Here is a 15,371-nt window from a genome sequence, read left to right as displayed (position 1 = left end):
TAATTTAGTTTATGACTTCTCAAAATATCTATCGATACGGAAGACATGGGATTTTAAGTTTTATAGTTTAGTCTAACAAAGATACGAGGGGCAACAAGTTTTTGAACAGAAAGTTTGAGGGACCATAGTTTGGGTGATCTAACACTAAAGTGGCTAAGACCTTTTTTTATAAAAAATTGGATATTAGTTAATTAAAACTAGTTTTACGTAGCATTATTTATATTAAACTTAAAAAAATAGTTTCTATTTAAAAAAATATATAAAAATTACAGAAGCCCTAGCCCGAGGAGATGGTGCAGTGGAACTGCCTCTGTACTGGGACTCGTGGGAAAGACATGGGAGAGGGTCGCCAAGAGCTAGAGATGATAGGAACTCTAATCATAAGAAAGGTGGACTTTTTGAATAAATATAATTAGTTCAAGTCTTACTTAATATAATAATAAAGCAGATTCACATTTTTTTCCTTATAGAGGCATAAGCAGAGAAAAGGAAACACAATACCAATTTTTTAAGCTATATATACGTGATGTTGACTACCCATCAACTCATCACTCATCACTCTTTGTTTACCAGAGCGAGTGATTGACAGCAAATTAAATATAATCATCCCCATCCCCATTCATTTAGGTCAATCGTGGCGCAGGGCACAAGTGACTGTAAACGCGTCGGTTTGTGGTTTCGATCCCTATTCACCATCATCAGCCTGTCCTCGTCCACTGCTAGACATAAATTCTCAAGATTCGACAGTAAGTGGGAAACGGTGGGGAATGTAGTGGAGTGTCTTAACACTAGATCGCCAGGTTCCTTCTGCTATGTGCAAGATAAAGCGTGAAACTAATCATTACCTGCTCTGGAACATGGACATCGTGGCTTTCAGTTTGACAGAAAGTGAAATTGAAGCTACTTTTTTATCTAGGAGTTTACACAAAATATACAAAAAAAATACCAAGTATCTATAAATCGCATTTTCCTTTTTAGCAGGCGGTAAATCTCCCACCACACCAATAAATAAACGTAAACAGAACGTGCATCTGCCAGCGCCCGCTGCACTGACGAAGTCCAGGTCACACGAATCACAGTTGTCAGTCAAACCTGATGCATCTGACTTAAGGTAACATCTAGATTTAAGACATCTATGTTTATGATCACAAAAAAAAACTTTTTAAAACATACTCATGTATAACTATTTTAAAGTATTTTCGCTTAAGAAATAAAATATATTATATTTTCACTATTAAAATAATATTTATTTATTTATATTCTTTATTGCACAAAAAAAAAAATGTACAATAGGCGGGCTTAACGCTAACAAGCATAATACATATTTGCATTAATGTAATTATAATGCAATTATTTATATTTCACGTTTTATTTTAATTTTCATATTTGAAAATTTCTCTAGATTAAAGTAAATCATAATATTATGTGTCATGTATTTTTTAGTTATCATTCTCTAACATACATAATACGGTCAACGAGTTCAGTTCAGTTCATTTTTGCTCATCAAAAGGAATAACAATGCGCAGCTAACTTCAAGGCGACCACAACTCGTCTACCATACTCTACTGTACGATGTACATGAATATTATTTTCCAGTGACAACAGCCAATCGTCAGCCGTGTGTACTACAGAGGGTAGTCCTCCAGCATCTCCCCGAGATCCCGACCCCGACCCGCCGCCCAGATATTATAATACTAATGTGAGTCTTATAATATCATTTATTGTTAATATCTTCACACTATACTTATATATACTTACCGCAGGGTAGGCAGAGGGACCCTAGTGCTAAGACACCTGCTTCCCCATGGATCAAGAAGAAGTAACAGAAGTTAAAGTCGCGCTTTTTCCCGGTACTAAAATAAGGAAATGAAAATAATTTATTCCCTCGAGAAGTAATACCCACAGCCGTCGTGCTAGATTGGTTTTCAAAGTGTAGCGTTCTATTTTAAAAATAAAGAGTTAGCAGAGGTTAGTGTTAAGATATGTACGACAATTCCCTCTTTCTGCCCAATTATCTTGACATTACGTGTCTAGTGGTAGAACTCAACGCTGCACTATGTCTTCTTGCCAGTGCGAGAAATTGATAAGAAATATTTCTATTTAATTTTTTATTAATACATACATTTTATCATAATTTCCAGCCCATTCCCCCGATCCCGGCGCCCCGGTCGCCCCGCACTACTACAATAAGCGGGTGCATGGCCCACGACATAGCTCACAGGTTCACAAAGACATTCAACATGATAGCGACCTGCGACTACTGTGATAAGCAAATGCTGTTCGGTTCCGGACTAAAGTGTAAGGAGTGCAAGTTTAAGTGTCATCGGTGAGTGTATATATGTTAAATAGATTAAGTGCGGCGTTATCTCTTAATCTGAAATATGATAATCGTCTCAATATGAAATATCTCGAATTTGGGTGGAGAATTGTGTGTCTTGATATAAGGCTCTCTCTTCTTATCAGAAAAAATTAAGCTAAATTCTTAGAATCAATTTAAATGTAGAATTGGTTTTTTTTACAATTTTTTAGAGTTCCTTCTTCTTCCTGGCATTAATCCCGGCTATTACCAGGGTCTGCCTTCCTACTTACCCTACTCCACTTTGCACGATCTTTTGCATCCTCGGTGGTTAGACCATTGGCTCTCATGTCCTGCATCACGACATCCAACCAGCGCTTCCTTGGGCGTCCGGGAGGTCGCGCCCCAGGAACTAGTATAGCAAGGCACTTGCGTCCGACATAGTTCTTAGGCCGGCGCGTAACGTGGCCAAACCATCTCAAGCGACGCTCTTGGAGCTTATCCGCTACGTCACGGACCCCAAGACTGCCTCGAATGAATGTGTTGCGTATGCGGTCAGACCGCGTTACGCCGCACATCCACCTCAGCATGTTCATTTCCGTGACGTGAAGCTCCAGAGTGTGCCGAGATAGTGCTGGCCAACATTCGCTGCCGTATAAAAGAACCGGTCGGACGATGCTCTTGTATATCAGCCCCTTGAGCTTGGGCGGTATTCTGCGGTCGCAGACCACACCAGTGACCTCCCGCCATTTGGCCCAGGCAGCGCTTATCCGGCCATGGACATCGTGGTCGATGCCTCCAGACTCGTGCATAACGGATCCAAGGTACCTGAACTTCTCCGACTTAACGGCTGGCTCAGGACCTATAAGGATGGTGCTCGAGTCCCGGCTCCCGCAAGCCATGTACTCTGTCTTCGACACATTTAGTTTAAGACCGCCGTTCTCAAGCGTACCCTTCCAGAGGTTCACTTTACGCTCCAGCGTCAGTCGGTTCTCGGCAATGAGTGCTATGTCGTCGGCATACATCATCAGCCATGGAGGCTGGTCCTGGATGTGAGCCGAGACAGTATCAAGCACTACATTGAACAAGAACGGACTAAGAGCCGAGCCCTGGTGAACCCCCACTGTAATCGGGAAGGGTCTAGTGTCGCCAACAGCAGTCCTAACCATAGAAGCGGAATCGTGGTACATGCCTCTGATAATCTCAATATAGGCCTCAGGGATCCCTTTGGATCGCAATGCCCACCAGATACACTGATGAGGCACACAGTCAAAGGCCTTCTGCAGATCTAAAAAGGCCACGTGCAGAGCTCTCCTTTTTTCCCTGTATGCCTCCATCAAAGTTCTGAGGGCGAAAATGGCGTCCATGGTGCCCGATCCTGGCTGAAATCCATATTGAGACTCAGAGACAGTACACTCTCGGCGGAGCCTGAGGTCGATCATGCGCTCGAAGAGCTTCATGGTATGACTCATAAGCTTAATGCCCCTATAACTACCACAATCTTGAACACTGCCCCTTCCCTTGTAAATAGGGGTAATAAAGCTAAGCCGCCACTGATGCGGCATCTTACCAGTGTTCAAGATATTATAGCGGTTGAGATGTGATACCACTATTTAATATGATCTTATTTATTTTACACTAAATGAGTAAAATTAAAAATCCAAATTTTGTGGAGAAATTGTCCAAATTTATTTAACTCACAGATACGTGAAGAGAAAATGATCACAGAAGGAAATAAAGAAATTTAAATAAATACCAATAGAAAATACAAGCTAAACTAGCACGTAATAGCAAGAAGTTAAGGTTGAGAATTGAATGCAAGCTAAGAGAGCAATGGATACACAAGTGAATGTCGCAAGCGATTCTAGCCGACTCTTTAAACGTGGCGATGCTGGCTAGCAGCCTACGGCACGCATAACAAAAAACTCGGAACAGGTTTGAGTTGTTCCAATGCGCTGCGTGCGGATGATTCTAGTAAATATATTAATATTAATTTAGAATAAGTAATGTTCCCTACAGTACTCCCCCCCAGAGACCTGGTTAAGGGCGATAGTAGTCTGGAAACCTAATTCTTCTGCCGCTTCTTGTCCGCTTCTGAATTGTCTGCTCCACGTTGGATTGAGAGACAGCCCTTGGTGCTGTTGTTATCCTCTTTAATACAGGAACGGCCTCTCGTGTAACATATGCGGGCTTGATCCTGTCCACACTAACGTTATTAGGCTTACCACATATGTCTATTTTGAAATATTTAGGAGTCCTCTTGAGAACCTTGTATGGGCCTGCATAAGGTGGTTCCAGTGGTTTGCGGACGTGGTCCTGCCGTAAAAAAACATGTGTTGTCTCTGCAAGGTCAGCTGGCATATAAAAAGGACCTGTCCTATGCCATGACGTGGGCTTCGGTGAGAGTCGTGCCATACCAGCACGAAGACGAGTGACCAGATTTGTGATATCTGCTGTCTTGTAATCTTCCGAGGGTGCAAGAAATTGCCCTGGAAGTCGAAGGGGCTCCCCGTAGACCAGCTCAGCCGCTGAAGCCTGAATGTCATCCTTCCAGGCACTACAGATGCCCAGCAGCACTAACGGAAGTGCTTCTGTCCAGGTCGAAGAGGGATGGCACATGATAGCTGCCTTCAGCTGCCGATGGAGTCTCTCGATCAAGCCGTTGGAAGCTGGATGATACGAAGTAGTCGTAAAGTGATGTGCACCAACCATGGCTGATAGTGCCTTGAAGAGATGCGACTAGAATTGCCGACCCCTATCGGTTGTAATTCGAAGAGGGCAACCAAATCTTGCTATCCAACCAGAGAGAAGAGCGGCAGCACAGGAATCAGCTGTGATGTCCTTAAGTGGGAATGCCTCAGGCCATCGTGTGAAACGGTCGATGACAGTAAGACAATATCTGAAATCAGACGAAACAGTTAAAGGTCCGACGATGTCGAGGTGGATGTGTTCAAACCTCGATGTAGGAGTTGGAATTGAGGATAAGGGAGCAAGGGTATGACGGTGAACTTTGCTCTTTTGACAAAGTACACACTCTCGTGTCCACTCTCTACAGTCCTTGCGAATCCCTGGCCATACAAATCTCCGTGTAACCAGCCGCACTGTAGCTGTCCACCAGGATGGCTCAAGCTGTGTAAAGTTTCAAAAACTTGTCGGCGAAACTTCTCAGTAATGAACGGGCGCGGAGAAGACATTGATACGTCACAGTATAACTTATGGTTAGAGTCTGGCAAATCTACCTTAGCCAGTTTTAACGATGAGCCTTTTTGAAGCAGACCTAGCAGTTCAGGATCAGTATCTTGAGCAAGTGCTAGAGCCTGGTAATCAATAGATCGACTCACCTCTTCCAGTCGTGACAGAGTATCAGCCACTACGTTCAAACGTCCTGGTAAGTATTGAATAATAGTTGTGAACTGAGAAATATAATCAAAGTACCGATATTGGCGCGGTGAGCATTTCTCCCTGTTAATGTTGAATGCATATGTGAGAGGTTTATGATCCGTATGAATCACGAAGTTTCGAGCCTCAACCATGTGTCGAAAATATTTAATGGCTTCATAAATGGCTAACAGTTCTCTGTCGTAAGGACTATACTTCTTCTGCGCAGATGTTAATTTTTTAGAAAAGAAACCAAGAGGTTGCCATACGTTATTAACACGTTGTTGAAGAACTGCTCCAATTCCGACATCAGAAGCATCAGTGGCAATAGCTAGCTCTGCAGAAGGATCTGGGTGAGCCAGTAATGTGGCTTGAGATAAACAAGTCTTACATTTTTGAAAGGCTTCCATCATCTCCGGTGTCATAGTGATCGGCTTAGCTCCTTTCATCTTAGGTCCTAGAAGCGCAGCATCTAATGGTGCTTGGATATTTGCGGCGTCGGGAATAAAACGCCGATAAAAATTGAACATACCGAGGAAACGTCGTAATTCCTTAGCAGTTTTCGGCACATTGCACTCCTCTATGCTCTTTACGTTCGTCTCTAAAGGTTGAGTCCCAGAATCTGACACTAGGTAACCAAGAAATTTTACCTGTCGCTGCCCGAAGACACACTTGGATGTGTTTATCAAAACACCATACTCTTTGAGCCTGGTGAAGAGTAGTCTGATGTGGCGCTGATGCTGTTCTTCAGAACTGGAAAATACCAAAATGTCGTCTAAGTAACCAAAACAAAAGTCATCAAAATCACGTAGCACTTCGTCCATGAACCTCTGAAAGGTTTGTGCTGCATTGCGCAGTCCGAAGGTCATGTACGGGAACTCGATAAGTCCAAAAGGAGTTGTAATGGCTGTTTTGTGGATATCATTGACGTGTACTGGTATTTGATTGTACGCCTTGACTAGATCGATAGTTGAAAATACTGAACAACCAGAGAGTTGGTAGGAAAAATCCTGGATATGGCGTATCGGATACCTGTCAGGTACTGTGCGAGCAGTGAGTGCTCTATAATCACCACATGGTCTCCATCCGTCGTCCTTCTTCTTAACTAAGTGCAGAGCGGACGACCACGAACTGTTAGAGGAGCGGGCAGTTCCCTGTGACAGCATATCGTCAAATTCTTTTTTGGCTGCTTTCAGTCTAACTGGGTCTAAACGACGAGGTCTACTGGTAACCGGTGGTCCAGGAATGGTTTTGATGTAATGCACGGTATTATGCTTAGGTAAGGAAGACGTACCTGATGGTCTCGTTACCTCTGGAAACTCATGAAGCAGCTGATGGTATTTTGATTCTCCCGAAATGGCTTTGACTGACGCAAGGTCATCGGAGATATTTTCTTTTATTGCTTGTACTGACAGAGTAGTATTTCCATCGACGAGTCGCTGACATCTGCAATCTACAAGAAGATTGTAAAATATCAAAAAATCTACGCCGATAATGGGCTTTGAAACATCAGCGATGGTAAATTTCCAGGTGAAAGTACGCTTTAGTCCTAGGTCTAAGTGTAACAATGCAGGACCGTAAGTATGAATGACTGTACCGTTCGCCGCCATGAGTTCATACTTTGTCTTGGTACAGGGCGCCTTGGTAGCCAACCGTGGAAAAACGCAGAGATCCGAGCCAGTATCAATGAGGAAAAGCATTTTTGAAATACGGTCGGTAATGAAAAGACGGCCTGTAGGTAAAGGGCAGACGTTGGCCGCTACTTCCGGCTGCCCAGAGAGTTTTCCGACTCTCCGTAATTACATGGCTGCACACATTTTTTAGCATTTGAACCAAATTTAAAATGGTACCAACATTTTTGTTGGGTAGTTGACTTCCTGCGATGTCTGGAATGGCTCCGGGAACGCTCTTTAAATTTTGATGAGACCGAGTTGTGACGTACCTGGGTCGAGAGTTCCGATACCTGCTTGGTCAGGAGTTGGATCTGCTTGGCCATTTCTTCCAACATGGAGGATGCAGGGGGTGTGGCCATCGCAGATGTGCTTGCGACCTGTGGTGATGAGGGTGCTATCTCATGCACCTTGTCTGCCAGGTCAGCTAATTTTTCGATAGGCAGATCAGGCTGTGAAGCTATAACCGTTTGAATGTTTTGTGGTAATCTACTCGACCATAATGTTTTTAAAAAATCCTTGGGGACAGATGAACCCGCAAGATCTTGCATGTATCGCAGAAACTGTGATGGCTTGCGATCACCTAGCTGCTCGTGCCTCAGCAACTGCATCACTTTCTTTTCTTGAGACGCAGACAATCTTTTAATCAGTTGCGTTTTAAGAGTGATGTATTTATCCGTCTCGGGAGGAGAAATGATAATATCCTTCACCTCCACAGCAAATTGATTTATCTAACTGAGCGGCAACGTAATAAAATTTTGTAGTATCACTTGTTATATTAGATAAAGCAAACTGACCTTCAATTTGTGAAAACCAAAGGGCTGGTTCTTCCGGCCAGAATGGTGGAATACGCACGCCAATTCTGCACACGTGTAGTCGCGTCCTCCATCTTGTATCAGAGGTCACTTGCCAAGGTCGTCAAAATGGCCTCTTGCCGTTTTAAATCTTCTTGCCAGCAGTAAACGTAGGTATTTATTGTAGTGCTCACCAATTTAGGGGTCACCAATATAGCGGTTGAGATGTGATACCACTATTTAATATGATCTTATTTATTTTACACTAAATGAGTAAAATTAAAAATCCAAATTTTGTGGAGAAATTGTCCAAATTTATTTAACTCACAGATACGTGAAGAGAAAATGATCACAGAAGGAAATAAAGAAATTTAAATAAATACCAATAGAAAATACCAGCTAAACTAGCACGTAATAGCAAGAAGTTAAGGTTGAGAATTGAATGCAAGCTAAGAGAGCAATGGATACACAAGTGAATGTCGCAAGCGATTCTAGCCGACTCTTTAAACGTGGCGATGCTGGCTAGCAGCCTACGGCACGCATAACAAAAAACTCGGAACAGGTTTGAGTTGTTCCAATGCGCTGCGTGCGGATGATTCTAGTAAATATATTAATATTAATTTAGAATAAGTAATGTTCCCTACAATATGGTTAAAAAGGTCAGTAAGCATGAGCACACCAAGAGAGCCCAACGATTTCCACGCTTCGATCGGGATGTCGTCAGGTCCCACCGCTTTTCCGTTCTTCATGCGTCGAAGGCAATTACGTGTTTCGTCAAGGGTTATTGGGGCAAGAAGTCCGAGGTTAGGCGGTGGGTCGTGATGAAGACTGCATGGGTGCTGAGTATTCAGCAACTCCTGGAAGTAGCTTCTCCATCTCTCCTTCACAGAGTCATGATTACAGAGCAGCGTGCCCTGGGAATCTCTGACGCAAAGACATTTTGCAATATCTTGCGTCACTTTATCCCGGGAACGTGCCAGTTTGTAAATGAGCTTCTGCCCCTCTACAGTTTCAAGTTTATCATACAATGGTGACAAACTCTCACTGCAGGCTCTGGCTACAGCTCTTTTACTGGCACGTTTAGCTACTGTATACTCCAGTCTGTCTTCAGGAGAGTTGGATTCCTGCCACTTCTTAAAGGCAGCCTTCTTTTCACGAGTCACCTCCTGGACCTCGTCATTCCACCACCATGTCTCCTTGTCGATGACACGTCCTCCCCTAGAAACACCAAGAACTCGCCTGCCTGCCGCAATGATTGCCGACTGAGCCTGATCCCAAGCATCCTGAGCAGTCTCGGTGTTAGTCGAAAGATGACTTTTCACCTCTGCCAGGAAGTCGGTCTGCATCGGTCCATTCAGCAACCACCACTTGATCCGAGGCCTACGTTTCTCGGCTACTTTCTTCTTCGGAGTGACGTTAAAGTCCATGACAAGAAGACGATGTTGGGCTGTTAGGCTTTCGCCTGGAATGACCTTACAGTTAGTTACCCTGCCCATATGACACCGTCTGGTCAATAAGTAGTCTATTTGAGTTGAGTGGGACCCGCACTTATACGTGATAAGGTGCTGAGAATTCTTTTGGAAGAACGTATTCACGACGGCCAGATCAGACGCAATACAGGTTCTTAGAATGTTTTCTCCCTCTGCATTGCGAAGACCATGCCCAAAACCCCCGTGAACACGCTCATACGGCTCAGCAGCCCTACCGACGTGCCCGTTCAAGTCCCCCCCAACTAAGACCACTTCGGTACACGGCACAGCAAGTAGCACCCCTTCATACTGCTCCCAGAATGTCTCCTTTTCGGCCGCGCTACATCCCGCCTGGGGAGCATAGGTGCACTGATTAAGTTTGTGATGACGCCCTCAATCAGTACCCTCACTCGCATCAAGCGGTCGGAGCGACGGTCAACTTCAAGGAGCCCATTCTGAAGCTCTTCAGAAAGCACTACCGCTACACCGTTTCTACCCGAAGGTGACCCAGTGTATATAAGCCGGTAACCCTGTCCGATGTTACGGGACTTATTGCCCTTCCAGCGTGTTTCCTGGAGGAAGGCACACTGGACCCGACGTCTCATGAGTACATCTGCGAGTTCCCTGCATCGTCCGGTCAGAGAGCCAATATTCCACGTTGCAAAGCGGAGTTTCCTTCTGGGTACTAGCGTCTTTAGCCGTGCCCGTACATGACACGGTAGCCCTTGCCCACTTGTCGCAGGTGTAGGGCGATGTGCCTGCGCGTCGTTTTGCGGCGACGCCCTAGCCGTACCCAGTCTGTTGTTTTGTCGGTCCATATAAGTGGCCGGAAAAACCGAGGAAGGGAGAGGAAAATAGAGGGGTAGGATAGGTAGAAGGAGGGAGCTAAGGGAATAAGGGGGGGAGTTAGGACACCATTCTTACGGACTGGATGAGGATGTAAGAGTGGCGGCTCGAGGATCCGGGGTCGCGTACCCGTATGCCCACAAACAAATATCGGACAGATATTAGTCAGGACATCCTCTGGATTAAGTTCCATACTCGGAAATAAATAACGGAACCCTTCTAGGATCACTTTCTTATCAGTTTGTTTTGATCCTTGTTCTGATAATCTCATGGAGGTATCAAGCTGATATTAATATCAAATATCCATGTCAGCAGTTAACAGAATCAAAAAATACGATATTTCAAACGGGTTTTCCAAATATTACAAAAGTTCAATATTTATTGTTATTTATTGCAGAGACTGTGAAAGTAAAGTTCCTCCGTCGTGCGGGTTACCGCCCGAATTTGTTACTGCTTTTAGAGAAAAATTCCAGAAAGATGGTAATAATAGTTTCTATTCATTTTTCTTTGTTAGAATTGTATAATTAAATAACTTAAATTATTAAAACGTTATAGTCTATTTAAACTATCGAAATAGTGGAAATACCCAATTTTATTTACAATCAATTTAATTCATCAGGTGGTTTGTACCTAACGTCAGGCGCGCGTGGTGCAGCGCCGAGTTTAACGCCGAGTCGACGACGACCGCCTCCCGCGCCGCATCATCACCCTGTATGTATATGTGCATTTACTTACAGTTGAAACCGTCGTGGCGTAGTGCTAGTGTGTGACTGTGAACGTAACGGTTGTGGGTTCGATACCCACTTTCTAAACTTATGTAGGTTGTTCAGTTGAGAAGGAAATAATCAGAAGAAAACTCACTCAAACAATATTTCTCACTACACCCTCATATTGATGCTAACCTGGTATTTATATACCCATGTACAGGAAGATTGACCTGGCCGCCCTGAAGTTAGATTTTATGATATATTTTGCTAATTGTTCACTCGGAAAAAAAATAAAAGTAAAAGAAAAATTCTAAAATCAAGTTTGTGCAGTCATTTACAACTAACGACTTGTCTAAAATAAAATGTTGTTATAGCATTCCCAATGCCCTGACTCGTCGTCGAACACGTCGTCGTGCAACAGCAGCACGCCGTCGTCGCCTGCGCTGGCCGCGCCCGCCACGCCGCAGCCGCACCCGCACACACACCACAATAAACAACAGTTTCATTTTCCTGGTGAGATCATAGACACACACTCACTCAGTAGACTGAAAAGACAAGTATGCTCTCGTGACACAATACATACACAAATAAAGTGCACACACATACGCTAACACACGCGTAGGGACCTGCACAATCAAACATAAACGAATATATGTACAGACGCACACTTGCACAAGGATAGACATAAAACCATACATAGACACTTCATACGCATATACACACTAGCAACACACAAAATACGTACATTTCATCTGTAAGAAATGTTTAACATAAAAATTATACACATTGTAAGTATTGTCACAAAGGGTAATATTAAAAGGTAGAATTATATATTTTTGATAAAAAAAGTTAATAAAAATATCGTTACTGCGCATAATCACGTAGAAAATATTAGCTAGTAGCATTATTTAGTGACAATTTATATGAAAATGCTTGTTTTTTCTTAGTATTTGTAGTATACCTCAGTATATTCGAGTTGCCATTTTGATATAATTATGAATCACTTAGAAGTCATATTATACTATTAATAATATTAAGTACACTAAACGGAAAGGTTTATTTAGCACTATACTAGAATTCATGCTTAAGCTTAAAGCGCATATTTATCAAACTATTTTAAAAAATATAGCTTATAATTTTTTTTTACACATATATTATTAAAAGGTAGGTAAATTTTCTTAGAAAAATAAATATTATATATCATTTATTTTTCAATTCAATCAATATTTACTTTAAAATTGTTCAATTATTGAATAAACTTTTGGATATTCGAAATTTAAAAAAATATATCGTTGCTAAAATTGGTTTCCTAAATTACATTGAAATTCTTTCAAGTCTGTCTATTCGGCTCATATAACACGGCGTTAAAACTGTCGATGCACATCAGAGGTGAGTCTTATAGTTGTTTAAAACCATCTAAGTGTATATTTATATTCTTATTTATGTTAAATTAATGTATGGTTCATGTTAAAATGCGTATGTAACTACCCAATAAGCGTTCGTTAAATCACTTGATATTTCTCTTGTCGTCCTTTTCTTGCGAAATAATTAGAAAGAGACAAAATCACTACTTACAATGTTTGTTGTTATGTCAAAAATAATAAAATATATATTATTTAAAATCAAGATAGTGATTTAAATTTTTTGAATTTTAATTTGTTGCTTAAAATTATATCGTTGGTTAAATAAGAGAGTCATTTTCATATTCATTTTCTACAGTCGTAAATTACGGTTAGTGACACATTTCAGACACATCTAGCGTTATTGTGAAGAATCTTGATTTTCAAAAGTTTTAAATTATGCCATTTCTGTTTAACCGATGATAGATATTTTATATAACACAGTACAGTGTCATTTCACATGTATGTACAAATTTAGAATCATTTTATGTAATACATATACGTAGTAGACTAGAGTAGTGTAATAGCCATTTAGTTATCTCAAAAGCTTTTTCAAGCCTTGCATATGACTTTAAAGTTAATCTCTATTTACAAAATTGAATCTACTATCATCGTTAGTTGATATAAACAGCTCTTTAAAATGCTTTTATTAGTTTCTTCTGTATTGATTGATGTAAAATATCTTATATAATATATTTTGGCCTTTCTTTTGTCGTTCAATTTGTTAGAAGGTTTTCATTCTTTGACAAAATATTTTCATAGCATGAACTCTGTATTTTTAGGCGTCATATTTCAGGGTTTCCTATCACAAAGAAAAGAATGGAACTCTTAAAGGATCAGTGTTGACCGTTTGTGCCAAACATTGTATGTACTTCGCTGCGAAATCACAACTAATTTGTGGTGCTTCCCGTCAATATAGAATTATTATATTTTGCATAGAATGAAAACTATAGTAAAAATATAGATATAAATAATAAATCGATGATTGGAAAAATATATTTCGTTGATTGAGATATAAATTTTGTTCATTTCCTGAACTACCGCAAAGTCGAGTCGTCCTTCAACTTTTGGAGTTGTGGACTTACAATCGTGAAATTAATATAGGATCAATAAATCTATTATTATTATTATAGAAATAAAGACACCAGTGTCAAGTCCAAACCACACGTCCACAGTACAATCGCCGGCTAGATCCCACGTGGAAATTAAGGAGGAGCTCACTTCTAGTATTAAAAGTGGTATGTTATAAATTTTTGTAAAGAAATAATTAATCAGACTTAAGCATTTTGAAATATTATTAACTTCATTTATTGTGTACAATTACAATTAATATAACATTAGTAGGATTTCTATTTGTAATACAAAACAGTATAATATTTTAAAATATTTTTTATAATTAGTTTGAGTTCAACGTACAAGTGATGGTACAGGCAGCTCAGGCTTTTTTTTATCTTCTGGAAACTTAGTGTCAAGACAGCCTGTTCTCTGTAAGGCACTCTCCGTTTAATTCTGGCGCATTGCATTTTGAGTGGTGGAACAAAACGTTACACTTGGCCTCGTTACCAGAGCGAAGAAAATGAAAATATTAAATATTTTATTATTTACTTTAAATGAGAATCGAACTCACAGCCTGTCGCGTTACCATTCGTATATTTATGTAAACATATATGTTTTGTTGTAGAGGGCTCAGGGCGCGTGTCCCTCAGCGGGTCTGGTTCGACGGACAGCGGAAGACACGACCCTACATTAGACAACAGGTGGCCGAGACAGAATAGTGTAAGTTTTTTTTATATATTTTCAAAGATGTCACGGTAAGAATGAAGAAGAGCGTCAGCCTCAGATGGTTTGGCCACTGAGTGAAAGAATGGCAAAAAAAATATTTGAAGGAAAAGTGAGCGGTAAGAGAGGTAGGGGGAGACCTCGGTGGACTTTCGAAAGCATAGTATCGATGGTGCTGGAGCAAGGTCACGTAAAAGCATGATATAAAGATGACGATAAAACATACCCCTTGGAGGGCATGGCATGTATGAAGAGGTTGATGGTCGAGGCGAAAGAGTTATGCAGACACCGTAGCATTTGGAGGTCCGTTCTCTCTGGCTACCCCGTTAGAGATTTAACCTTACTTTGTACCCTTTATTCAGTGGGATAGGCTGAGGGAACGTACTATTAATTATTACCTCACGTTTCAATTTAAAAATTCTTTAATATTATAAATATATATTTTTTGCTTAACGATGTATCCCCGCATGTACCAGGGTAGGCAGAGGGAACTTGAGAACCTAGTGTTAGGACTCCGTTCCGTTTAAGACACTTCCATTTCCCACACTTCCAAACGTATATGCTATGTGTATAATTATTCTACAGATATTATTTACAGCCGCATCATATATTAATAGTTCCTAAAACTATAATTCTTAAGTACTTTGCTTCACGCTGTATCCCACACACAGCAGGGTAGGCAGAGAGAACCTAGTGCTAAGACACTCCGTTCCCCACTTTTTGCCTAAATCTGTAAGCATTGCGTGTTGAGTGGCAGAACTCGACGCCGCGCTTTGCCTTGCCACCAGAGCGAAGAAATGAAAATATAAACGTAAATAAATATTTCACTTCATCGAGTGGGGATCGAGCCCACAACTTGAACTTGATTTTATTTAGTTTTGATTTAAGTACTTATAAATCTATACTAATACTAGCGGACCCGGACGCGGCTACGCCTGCTTGAAATATAAGAATATAATTTCTATAGAAATATAATTTCAATCTAGATGAAATGCTAAAAGTGACTATTATATTTATTTTCATAAGGATGAA

The 15,371-nt window shown here is 41.1% G+C and overlaps 1 protein-coding gene across 2 annotated transcripts in view; it reads left to right on the top strand.

The window, feature by feature from the left end:
- Nucleotides 1-15,371, top strand: part of ksr (kinase suppressor of ras) — a 30,008-nt gene that overhangs the window by 3,385 nt on the left and 11,252 nt on the right. The window contains exons 4-12 of one of the 2 annotated variants that reach the window (XM_085194857.1): nt 273-389; nt 982-1,111; nt 1,597-1,699; nt 2,142-2,326; nt 10,851-10,933; nt 11,073-11,164; nt 11,535-11,673; nt 13,694-13,798; nt 14,242-14,336. In XM_085194857.1, the coding sequence (XP_085050983.1) occupies nt 273-389; nt 982-1,111; nt 1,597-1,699; nt 2,142-2,326; nt 10,851-10,933; nt 11,073-11,164; nt 11,535-11,673; nt 13,694-13,798; nt 14,242-14,336 (1,049 nt within the window). Of the gene's footprint in view, nt 1-272; nt 390-978; nt 1,112-1,596; nt 1,700-2,141; nt 2,327-10,850; nt 10,934-11,072; nt 11,165-11,534; nt 11,674-13,693; nt 13,799-14,241; nt 14,337-15,371 lie in introns of both variants that reach the window. The other variant, XM_085194856.1, reaches the window with a different exon arrangement.

Source organism: Heliconius melpomene, chromosome 12 (genome assembly GCF_056956725.1).
Source record: "Heliconius melpomene rosina isolate 202511_hmr_F chromosome 12, ASM5695672v1, whole genome shotgun sequence".
NCBI classification, from domain to species: Eukaryota; Metazoa; Arthropoda; class Insecta; order Lepidoptera; family Nymphalidae; genus Heliconius; species Heliconius melpomene.
The sequence above is the reverse complement of the archived record's forward strand: the minus strand, read 5'-3'. Positions and strand labels throughout refer to the sequence as shown.